This window comes from Ictidomys tridecemlineatus, chromosome 7 (genome assembly GCF_052094955.1).
Source record: "Ictidomys tridecemlineatus isolate mIctTri1 chromosome 7, mIctTri1.hap1, whole genome shotgun sequence".
NCBI lineage: Eukaryota > Metazoa > Chordata > Mammalia > Rodentia > Sciuridae > Ictidomys > Ictidomys tridecemlineatus.
The window spans coordinates 67,999,534-68,012,043 of NC_135483.1; the positions used below are offsets into that span (position 1 = coordinate 67,999,534).

The 12,510-nt window shown below is 31.8% G+C and overlaps 1 protein-coding gene across 21 annotated transcripts in view; it reads left to right on the top strand.

The window, feature by feature from the left end:
- Cspp1 (centrosome and spindle pole associated protein 1) overlaps positions 1-12,510 on the top strand; it is a 129,948-nt gene that overhangs the window by 49,332 nt on the left and 68,106 nt on the right. For 12 of the 21 annotated variants that reach the window (XR_002483686.3, XR_013423991.1, XM_021724890.3 and 9 more), the window contains 5 exons: positions 2,204-2,302; positions 3,628-3,698; positions 9,785-9,878; positions 10,812-10,869; positions 11,340-11,381. The exons of 3 other annotated variants lie outside the window; for them this stretch is intronic. Coding sequence is in view for 16 of the 18 variants with exons in the window: in XM_021724890.3 (XP_021580565.2) it covers positions 2,204-2,302; positions 3,628-3,698; positions 9,785-9,878; positions 10,812-10,869; positions 11,340-11,381 (364 nt within the window). In the remaining 2 variants the exon portion in view is untranslated. The remainder of the gene's footprint in view (positions 1-2,203; positions 2,303-3,627; positions 3,699-9,784; positions 9,879-10,811; positions 10,870-11,339; positions 11,382-12,510) is intronic. 6 more of the 21 variants (XM_013357555.4, XM_021724892.3, XM_021724897.3 and 3 more) reach the window with 1 other exon arrangement.

Below are 12,510 nucleotides of genomic sequence, written 5' to 3' on the forward strand. Positions count from 1 at the left end.
CAGCACTAAATTGTGACAACCAGGAAACTCATTAGAGACTCAGTACCCAAGATTTTTATTTGGGGCTGCCCAGGGTTTTGTTTGGGGGGAGTCATGTAGTTACTGCTTTTCTAGCTATATTAATATTTGAGACTCTCTGAAGGAAAGAGGTGTTTCAGCATGAACTATATTGTTTGTGTAAATAGTTTAGGAATATTGAGACATTCTGGGTATAGTGAGAACCCTTTTTAAACTCTTATGTTCCAGGTACTAGCCTAGGGTCACCTGTACAATCCAAGCTTTCTAAGAATAGTTGGTTTCAGACTTGCACTGTTAGATCTTCTGCACATATATATTTGTAGAGATCTAATATAACTAAATCTGGTTACCTGGCATTGTTAATTATAAATTTGAATTTGAGTTTATATTTATCTCTTATTTCAGTAGCAGAAATAGGGAATGATCCTAAACTGATGTGTGAGCTCAAGAGATTTAAGCACCTAGGCTTTAGGTTAGCTAAAACAAGCTTTTTAAAAAAAAGTAAATTGAAGTAATTTTGAAATTCTTTTTTAAAAGGGCCTGTGAAGAATTCAGTTTTAGATGTGATGAAAGTGGAAACCATACATGTGTCATGCCAAGTCATGTTATTAAGATTAAAATATTAATAGTTTTTTCTTTGCAGATGATATTAACAATGGCTTATGTGATAGAAACAAGAGAAAGACTTTTATATGCTTATGCAATGGAGAATAAAAAGTTCCTTTTTTAAAACAAAAAATTACCAGGTTCAATAATCTGATAATGAAATTCATCTAAAATATTGAATACTTAAACAACCATGTTTCTTTTATTAGTACTGTTGAGAAAGATTTGTTAACTCGAATACTGGTTTTCATAGGGTTGGTCAATGTTGGTGTAAAAAGTCATGTTGTTTTCTGTGGTATGAGAAATTAATATTAAAAAAAAATCAGTGTTTGCCAAATGGAAAAAAAGGTTAATTAAAAAACATTTTTTCATTGTTATTTTCCAAAAAGGTTTTAAAGAAGAAAAATTAAAAAAATCTAATCTTTCTTTTTGTTTATGAACCTTGTAACTAACATGAACTAATCATTTCAGCCCACACTTCATGTTTTCCATTCAACTTTTGGTAACATTTATTTTTTAATATGGTTTGCATTGTTGGCAAATGTCATCTTTTTCTATATTTGGGTTAATTTAATGGTAAGACTGTGACTATATTTTTAAGTTAAAAAGGTTTGTATGTGCAGTAAACAAATTTCCAGGATATGATTTTGAATTAGAAAAAATATCATTTTGAATTTCGATAATCTTTCTGAGTGCAGGGACCATATATCCCAGTGCCCAAAAGAGTTTGGCATGTACAAGGCACACAATTTCACTTAAGTGAATGATTAAAAAAAAAACGCCTCAGACCCAGTCTTAGGTGCATGCCTATATCCCCAGCAGCTCGGGAGATTGAGGCAGACGAGTTGCAAGTCCAGCTTCAGCCTCAGCAGTTTATCAAGGCCCTAAGCAACTTAGCAAGACCTTGTCTCAAAATAAAACATAAAAAGCGCTGGGGATATGGGGAAGTGGCCACATAAAACATCCCTGGGTTAAATCCTTGGTACCGAAAACAAAATAAAATCAAACAAAAGTGAACAAAAAGAACCATCCCCTGCAATAGTCTTAGTATATTACTTGAATTTAACTTTAAAAATATGTCTCAACATTGTAATTTTGTAATAAAAAATTTCTAGATATTATATTGAAATGAGTATAATACACTAGGGGCTGAGAATGTGACTTAGTGGTAGAGAGCACCTGTCTAGAATACATGAGGCCCTGGTTTTGATCCCTAGAACTGAAAACAAAGAAACCTAAAACACATCCACGAAACAAATTACCTCCCCCCCAAAGTCTTAGTGTTTGTTATTTTTAAAAAACATTTATTTATTTAGTTGAGAATCGAACCCAGTGCCTCACATATGCCTGGCAAATGCTCCATCACTGAGCCATAACCCAATCCCCTTAGTGTTTGTATTAGCCAGAAGATTATACTTAGAACAAATCTTATTTGAATTAATTTTAGAATGTGTTTATAACAAAGTTTTTAATACTTTGTTCCCTTTAATGATTCCAACAAAAAAATGTTAAAACTCAAAGAGACATAAAAGGCCCCACTGTATGTGGAATATACTCTGTAAGCTAATATGTTTTTAAGGATGCGTGGGAACAGAGGAGGGAACGTGCCTTCTATGGAGAATGATGGTGATATCACAGAACAATCACATAAACGAATTTCATCTGCTGGAAGTAAAAGGTATAGTATGTGCTATAAATTCTGCCCTTGAGCCACTATACTATGAAACAGCACTTGCCTAAAACTGGGTTACTGAAAAAGTAGAAAGGTATACTGTGTTAATAGCCTTCCTTACTGGTGACAGAGAAATTAAGAGAAGGAAAAAAAAGGGGGGGGGTGGTGAGAACTAATCGTAAATGAAAATATATAGTACTTTTATAGCATCATCTTGAAGAACAAAGTTTTGGTTATAAAAATTGTCAAGGTGTTCAGAATGAGTCTGTATCATTATAAAGAATGAAATAATTAAGGGGGCAAAAACATAATTTAGTGGATTAAAAATCAAGATATCCTATGAGGGTAGGAAGGATAGTAGAATGAATCAGAAACTATTACCCTAGGTACATATTATAACTATATGCCCAGTGGGATTTTACATCATGTATAACTAGAAGAATGAGAAATTATATTCATTATATATGATGTATCAAAGTGCATTCTACTTCATGTATAATTAATTAAAACAAAAAATTAAAAAATCTAGATATCCTGGAATTATGGTAATGTACTTTAATTGGAAATATAGTGAAGATATTCCTGCAATGTAAATTTTTCTTTTAGAACTTTATTTTTGTTTTTTTAAGCTTATAAAGTAGATAATATTTATGTTTACTTTGTAAAATAAGTGCTTATATATTTGTTGAAAAAACTGTTAATAGTTTTTATCATTTTGGTGGCTCTCCTGTTTATACATAAGAATACTTAGTTCTAATCTATAGTATAGAAAGAAAATAGTATTGTCATATGTCAAGAAATGTGTGTATTTTCTTTGAGGATATGTAATAATATACAAAGAAAACTTGCAATAATGGTCTACTATTTGGTTCTAATTAAGTTTTTGTTGAGGGATTTATCCGTTTTTTTTCTTCTTCCTATCTTCCAAGGAAGGTTTTTTTAAAATTATTTTTATTTTTAAAGGGGTGATCTTTTCCAAGTTGTTTATTGGTTATACTGTTTCTTCTTCTTTTTTTAGGACTTATTTATGTGTACTTATTTTCCTGAATGGATAATTTATTATGAGAAAGATTTTTATTTTTTGAACTGTAAATCCAGTGAAGCTAGATGAACCTAACTACATTTGGAATCTCACTATATAAATAATTGAAATGTTATGATTTTACCTTACCTTTAAAATTTGGAATCTCACTATATGAAGAATTTTTACATTACCTTTAAAAAGATATAAATATTATACTGTTCTAGCACTTGGAAAGGCTAGTAACTTATACCTACATTTTATTGAAATTTTGCTTCCTGCAAATAATTTTTTTTTCTTTTTGTTGTAGTGCTCGAGATAATGAACCATCCAAATCTGCTAATCGAGATATCTGTAGTCCTTTTGCAGGAATGCTTTTTGGTATGTACAAATTTCCAATAGATTAGTCTTTTGCAGAATGTTGTATAAAAGGTTTTTAGTGAGAACTCAGTATTGTAAGTAGTACTACTTTTAATAACAGTAGAAAATGTTTATCCAGTGCTTATTTCATGATAGGTACCATGCTAATCCTTTAACACATATTGTATAGTTCTGTGTATAACTGTAAAGCTAATTAGCTTATTTGGTGTGTGTTTTCTATAAATTCTGTAGTTGACGAATGAAAATTTGGTTTTAGTTAATAGGCTTCTTTGTTTGTTGGGGGTACTGGGGCCTTCTAGATGCTAGGCAAGCGATCTGCCACTGAGCTCCCCAACCCTTTAAAAAAATTTTATTTTGAAATGGGATCTCATTGGGTTGTTCAGGTTGGGGTTGGATTTACAACCTTGTTGCTTCTGCTTTTTGGTTCATGTCATTGTGCCTGGCTAGTAAAAAGCTTTCATATTTTATTAGCATTTTTTTTGAAACTAGAGATTAAAACCAGGGGCACTTTACTATTGAGCTACATATTCAGTTCTTTTTATTTTATTTTGATACAGGGTCCTCAGTTGCTTAGGGTCTTTATAAATTGCTAAGGCTGGCCTTGAACTTGTGGTCCTCCTGTCTCAGCCACTCAAGTTGCTGGGATTTCAGGCATGTACCACTGTGCTTGACTTTATTAGTACATTGTTGTAGCATGGCTCTTTTTTTTTTTATTCTATTTTATATGTGATTTTTTCCCCTATATTTTCTTGTTTCTTCAGCTAGCACAAAACTACCTTCTATTTTAGTTTAATTTCTTCGAATTGATCCATTTTTTTCCTTTGTTCTTTCCATATAGTTTCTGAGAATGTGTTTTGTTCAAATAAGGATAATGGTCTAAATTTTATATTTGTTTTTTCAGAGGTTTAATTAGTCAGCTTTCTGTTATTGTGACTAACTGAGATAAACAACTTAAAGGAGGAGGAAAGATTTACTTTCAGAAGTTTTAGTCCATAGTTGCTTGGCCCTATCCCTGTGGGCTCCTGGTAAAGTAGAACATCGTGTGACAGGGACTATGTGGTAGAGCAGACAAGCTTATCTCATGGTAGCCAGGAAGTAGCCAGTGGGGCAGGGATGAGACTTGATTTCAGTGTATATCCTTAAGTGACCTACTTTCTCCCACTAGACTTTACAGTTTCTACTACCTCCTGATAGTCCTCTCAATTATGAACCCATTAGTGGATTAATCCATTGATGAGATCAGAGCCCTCAGGATCCCAAAAGCCCCACTTCAGAACATTGCTGTACTGGGGACCAGGCTTCAGTCCATGAGTCTTTTGGGAACATTCCAGATCCAAATGATATAGAAGTCAAGGTCTTTCCAGAATATAACTTTCGAATTTGCTATATATTACCCTTGTCACAATTTCAGAAGTTGTATGAAGAGAACATTGTTTCCTGTTTGTACCTTTAAATACAAAAGAGGTTTGTTCTTTGTCTGAAAACTGTTAAAAAAAATTAACTGAAATTTGGTTTTAATAATGTGAGGAAATTGGATAACATGTTAGGCTTATTCAACCTAAAAGCTGTCAGTAATTTAAATCTTGGCTTCGAGACATATAATCATATTATAATCTCAGACTTCTGTTTCCTTGAAATGGCCAGATAAAAAAATGGCATAACATCTAGAATTTCATTCTAGTATAAAGTTTATGAGAACTGACCAATTTAACCTGGCTATAGATTATGTTCTAAATATATAGTTATTACATGGTAAAAATAGGAGAAATGCCTTTCTAAGCTGAAAACTAAGTGATAATTTTATCAATTTTATCAATGCCTTTCTAAGCTGAAAACTAAGTGATAATTTTATCAATGAAAATATTACGACTCTGAAATTTTTAAAATGAACAGCACGAATTTATCATTAGTATAATTTGGGAATTGTTTTTGACTATTTAGTGAGATAATTGACTTTATTTAATATTTGGACCAAATTGTTAAAAGTCATTTTCCCTCAGACTATATTTGAATATACCTGCAGTGTTCTTAATCTCTAGAGGCAGGGCATTCCATCTTTAGGCAGCTCTGATTGTTAAGATATTCTCATTTCAACTGAATTGAAATTCATCTTCCTATTTTGTTGAAACGACCTCATTTCTGGCCTTTACTTTTTTGAATATGCATTTTATAATGTGTCACCTTCCTGAATATTTTGAGTCCTAAGATGTTTTCAATCGAATTGATTAGATTCTCAGGTAAGCTATTTTATGCATAGATAATTTTCTGTGTCCATTTTATAACATAAAAGCTTTAATTTTATATTTTTTACTTACACTGTCATCTGTATATATGTGCATATACATGCACAAAATTTGGTAAATATGTGCATAATACATTAGTGTGTTTATTTTCATCCTTAACAAATAAATAGTTGACTGTTTGGAGTGAAATAACAATGTATTGTGAGATTTGTAATAGAATCAGGGTTATTTAGAAATAATATATAAATTGCCATGTGTTTGGGGATTTTTCCTTTTGTATTTAAAAAAATTTTTTTTAGTTGTAGATGGACATGATACCTTTATTTTATTTATTTATGTGGTGCTGAGGATCGAACCCAGTGCCCCATGCATGTGAGGAAAGCGCTGTACCACTGAGCTACAAACTCAGCTCTCCTTTTGTATTTTTATTCACTGTTTGTTGTCTGAGAGCCTAATTTATATAATTTTATAAATTTATATAATTTAAATTATTTCAAGTTTGTTGAAATTCTTTAGTAAATTAAAAAATAGCCTATCTTGGTAAATGTGTTAGGTGTACTTGAAAGAATGTGTATGGTGTATTTGTTAAGTGTAGTAGTTTATAAATGTCAATTAAATAAAGCTGATTAATAGTGTCTTTATGTCATATATATCCTTAATGGTTTTTCTCTGTTTCTGCATAGAGGAAAGTATTAAGTTCTCTGACAGTGTTGCCTTTAGTGTGAGGCTTGGATTGTTGTAGGGATATTCTCAGTGTTGTTTCAGGTTTTCAGCAATGACCCTGATCTTCTAAGAGTAGCAAACTTTTGCTTTGTATGAGTGTAGGATGCTGAGTCTAAGGCAGTTTTCTGCCTCTCAACAGTATATTATGGCTTTTGCTTTTGTATGAGAGAAAAGTCTGTAAAGTGGATAATGTTTTGTGCCTAAGTGCCACAGATATTGCCCCATCCTAAGCTTTTTGATAAGCATCTGGTGGAGGTTGGCAAGTGAGTACAGATTTCTCTGTGTCTGAGGCTTCCAGGGATTCCATATCTAACCCACACATGGACTTAAGAATTTAATAAAGTTTCTATTGTTTTCTTACCTGCTTTTATGGTGGCCACCTCTTAAGTTAATTGTCCCATTTCTTCATGTATTGTTTTTTGTATTTGGTATTTATTTCATTTGGTTGCTTATAAATTTAGCTCTCTGATGAGCTTTTAAAAAGTTATGATTTTGTTAATGATTGAGCTTCTTCTCATTGTAAGACCAGAGCATAGTTCTTTTGTGGCTTTGTACTTTCTAAGCATAAGCAAAACTCCTCATTTGGTTCTTTACAGTGGCTTCCATTTTGTCCCTCATTATGTTTCTATTTTCACTTAAATTCTTGACCGTAAGTATAATAGCTATTTGAATACCCTTGTCTGTTTCATCTTCTGTCATTTATGTGATTTTTTAATATTGACTAGTTTTCTACTGGTTATGGCTTTCTCACTATATTATTAGTTCTCTATTGCATTATCACAAATTACCATAACTTCAGTGACTGAAAACAATCTACATTTATTACATCTCAAGTTGTATAGATCCAAAGTCTAGGCATTACTTAGTTAAGGTCATATATTCATGGTCTCAGGAGGCTATAGTCCAGGTATTAGCCAGGCTTTATTTTTCACCTGGATGTTTGGGAAAATACCTGCTTTCATGCTCTTTCAGGGTTTTGGCAAAACTCATTTCTTTTGACTTTGAAGGCCTGGCCTTTTACTGGATGACCAGTAGCAACTCTCTGAGTTACTAAATGTTGTCTGCTGTTTCTCACCATGACTGCTCACTTGATAATGTTAGCAGTGAGAATTTCTAAACTCAGAGTCCTCATTCTCTTATCTGAGGGCCTTAAGCCAATTATATCAGGCCTACCCAAGATAATCTCCCCTTTAATTATTCTAAAAGTAATTGATACGTTACCTTAATTAAATCTGTAAATTTCTTTCATCCTTTCTTATTATACAGAAGCAAGTCACAGGTCCCACCTATACACAAGGATTTGGGATTATATAGGCACTCAGCAACAGGGAGTAGAGAACATAGGAACCATTTTCAAATTTTGCCTTACATCATCACATTACTCTTTTCCTAAGGAGCAATTTTTATCTTATTGAGACCTGTTTTCAAATTTAGTTAGGGACATGTAGAGTAGTACAGGAGATAGTTCAGCTTTGCTATTACAGAATGACCTTTCTGGGGTCTTCCCTTAAAACTGTGGGGAATCACTGAGAACTCTACACTAGTTTTGGGGAACTTGAATTTCTCACTTTTGTTTATGTCTCTGAATTTCACATACTTGTTCTCCTTTGTGTTTTTTTCTAGCCAAATGAAATTTTAATATGTGAATGTTCAGACTAGTGCAACGCCAAGTCTGAAGGGCACACTTCATTATGGATCTTTGCCCTGCAACTTCCAGGCATTTTATTATTCCTGAATTTTGCTCTTTACTCACTTAAGTTTTTTGTGGTGCTGGGGATTGAACCCAGGATACAAGATATGCACTCTACCACTGATCTGCCTTTCCCCGACTCCCAGCCCTCTTTACTCACTTGAACTTGGTTTCTTGGTTCTGTTTGAGTTTTCTTTCCTTGTGCACATGGTCTGGAAATTGCATTTGGGCAGAAACTCAAATAATTATAGGGTTCACCTCATTTATTTTCCTTCTCTCCGATATTATAATCCTGTGCTTCCTGTTGTCTGTCTGGGAAATAGTTATTTTATGTTTGGATATAAAGGATTTTAACCTATAAATTAACTTTGACAAAGTTATATAATATTTTTACTACTATCTCATGAAGAAAGTCTAGTTTTCTAGTTTTTTACAGACAGTCCTATGCTTGTTATTCCATCCTGGTCAGAAGTAGAATGGAGGTTTACTTTAATTATAAAACACCCTTATTAACTTGAACATAATTCATGTTACTACTTGGGGAGCTTCACTGTTGCTGACGTCTATGCTGAATGGACACCCACTAATGGTTGAGAGACCAATGATTAAGGCACTGGACAAATGGCTGATTCTATTGAATTTTGATACTTACAATTTACGAAGCATTTAGATTGTACATATCTACATTAAGATATTATTTTGTGGCACTAATTTATGCAATAATCATAATATTCTTCCCTGGATCCAAATGTTTAATCAACTGAATTTTTACATAAGTGATACCAAGGTGAGAGGTTTGTATTGTTTTTCTTTTTTCTTTTTTTTTTCCTGTAGAATGGAGGTAGCCATTGACGTTTTTGGAGCAATAATTAGTGTTGTATTTTAAGACAGTGAATCTTATGTAAGTGTGCTTCCATGTATTGGAGTACAGAGAAGGGAATTTGGGAGAGTTATTGCTGCAAGTCCTTTCCAAGGTTAATGGCCTTTTGAATAGAAAGGAAGGGCCTCATGTGTTGAATAAGAGAGAATGAGCAAAGTTATAGCAAGGTGTTAGAGCTTCTTATTTGGGCCATTAACAGAAAACAAAGAGGGGAGCTTCATTTTGAGAGGTCCATTTTGAATAGATATTTGTTAAATTTAAGAGGTTTATGGAGTTATTAACTACATTATTAGAAAAATGGGGATGGGGATTAGAATATTCTGTTATTTAGGAAGATTTTTGACTAAAGGTAGAGGCTTTGACACATGGTAGCATCTCATAAATTATGAAGTTAATTGAAGAGGTACTGACACATGTGATTATTTTTCAGTACTTGAATATTTAGTAATTACTCTTTGATATAATTTAAAATGAAGTTTTTTTTTTAAACTGAATTTGAGTTGTATGCTACGTGAGTTGTAAGACTGCATTTTTTCTTACCACTGTCTAGGAGGTGAAGATCGGGAAGTTATTCAGAGGAGGAAAGAAAAATATAGACAAGAACTATTGGAACAAATGGCTGAGCAACAGAAGAACAAGAGACGGTAATGAAAGGTTTGCATTTAACACAGGTGTTTTGAGTTTAAAAGACTTGCATAAAATGACATGATGGTAAACTAAGGAGCTGTTTTTTTCTAATATGATTTTTCATTTGTAAATCACTTGTAATTTAATCATTTGATTGTAAATCAGTAAGGAAAATGAAACAAATACTATGAGTAGACTTTGTTATAGATGCATGAGACTGTATGTATACTATAAAAGCCTTTTCATTTCCTTCTTTAATTTGCTGTTTTTTGTGTTTGAGTAGTGTTTAACATTATCTGTATGTCCGTTGCATTATCTTTTACATAGTAAACAGATACAAATGTATTCGGTCTTTTTTCATTTTGATATGGTAAGCACACCCCCATATGCAATATAAATATAAACATATGATGAACTACAGGTATTTATATTGTATACAAGTCTCAGTGTTTGTTTTCTTGTACAAATATCTGCAAAATAGTAGATATGAAACAGGACATTTGGATACTAGAGAATTTGAGACCTATCATCGTGTAGTACCCTGGAACCTTAAGAGGAAGCTAATATCTGCTATCTGATGCTGGCCATCTTTAATATTGATTTCTTAAAAATTTGTATTAGAAAGTTTGGTTGTAAATTTTATCCTTCTTTTTGGAAACTGAAAATACATATGTGCCCTAAAAATAGTTGTTTAGTTTCATAAAGATTAGTTTTACTTTTGTATTTCATTTGGTGTGAATTATCTTTAAATTTTTTTGAATACTTATTCTTTCAGTTACATGTAAATCCCAGTTTACTTTGCACCAGGTCAGAAAATTTGATTTTTTTGGTATTATTTAAGACTTCATTGTTAAAGTAATTATATTCGAAGACTTTTGTTTCCATAATGGTTATAATTTAGATAGTGTTTATAATAACTTTTTAATATACAAAACTTTAATTTTGTTTAGAGAAAAAGATTTAGAACTCAGAGTTGCAGCTTCTGGAGTACAAGACCCTGAGAAATCGGTAAGGGTTCCTGGCATCCTCTAATATTTCAATTTTTAATTCAAATAAGCCTTTTGAAATCAGTGGTAGGTAGGGATAGAGAATATTGGGGAACTCTAAGATTAGATCAGTTTAAACAGAAATTAATTCAGTCCTTATGAAATATAAATCTTAACTCTTACTTATTTTTTATTTTCCTAAGAAAATTTTTTCTTTTTATTTGTGCATCATTTTTAATTTGTTTTTAATTAGTTCTTTACTTTGTCATATGTACTATTCAAAAGGCAAGTTATCTCGGTGTAACTTAAAATCATGTGAATATTTTTCTTGGATATGTTTTAGCTACTTGCTTTTCTTATATGAGAGTGATTTCCAAAGAAACTGAAAGCTTTAATTCTAGTCTCTAAGCATTTTAGTAATTGTTATTTAATGTAAAACTAGAGAGATAATAATCTTATTTTTACTTTAATTTTGCAATTCTCATCATTAAGTGGAATGAATTACTCACATCATTGCAGTTAAGTAAGAAGGAGGTAACAATTTATTGCTCTTACCACAATGTACTTTTTTGGTAGTTGAATATATTTATTGTGTGTGTGTGTGTGTGTGTGTGTGTGTATGTATGTATGTATACATATATATGTATGTATATGTATATATATGTGTATATATATAGATATATATGTAGTTTATTAAGGGAAATGTTTGTTTCATCTTTAAATGATGGTTATTACCTTTAATTTCATTAAAAAGTTAATTCTTTAAAAGGGTTACAGCAAATCCTTATAATTATACTAATTATTATTCAAGTATAGGCAGTTTCTGATTGACTTTCACTAAATATATGTCCTTTAGGTTATTTATCTGTTTTTTAAAAGTTTAACACTAGAACTGGAAATATAGTTCAGTGGTAGAGATGTGCTTAAGTAATAAGCCCAGTACTCAAACCCCAGCAGATGAAAGTTTAATACTGTAAAAGTATCTCCCACTATGTGCTTCTGAGTGTTCACAGAATAAGGTTTGTAGATTAACGTGAAAAAGAAGAAAACTTCCAAAGCTAAATATATTTTCTTCCATCAATATATACTTCTGAAGTAGCTTTTGCATTCCTTTTATAAACTAGAGCTTTTTAATTTGAGAGATTGGTGTGTTAAATTTTAGATTGTGTGACAGATGTTATTTATCTTTGGATTGAAACTCCTAAAGAGTGTCAAGTTGATTTATGAGAATAAATGTTAGTAACAGTAATTGAAACAGTAATTGAACATTATTTTTGGGTTTATATTTGATGTTCAAATCAAATTATAATAAGTCAAATAATCAAATAATAATAAATGTAGTGCTAGAGTAGGAATTAACAAACTGTGGTCTGTACCCAAATCTTGCTTTTGCTTGCGTTTGTAAATAACGTTTTATTGAAGCACAGCCTCCTTCATTTCTAGGCTAAGTTTGGTAGTTCTGAAGTGACTACATGACCTGCAAAGCCTAATATCTTTACTGTCTGGCCCTTTATAGAAAGTGTTCACTGATCATATTCTACAGAGTACTTTGCTATTAGACAGAGAAGTAGCATAGAATTATGCTATAATAGATAGAGTATTTAAAATTGGTATTTGGCTTTCGTTGTTGCCTGAATATTTAACATCAAGACCTTATATGATT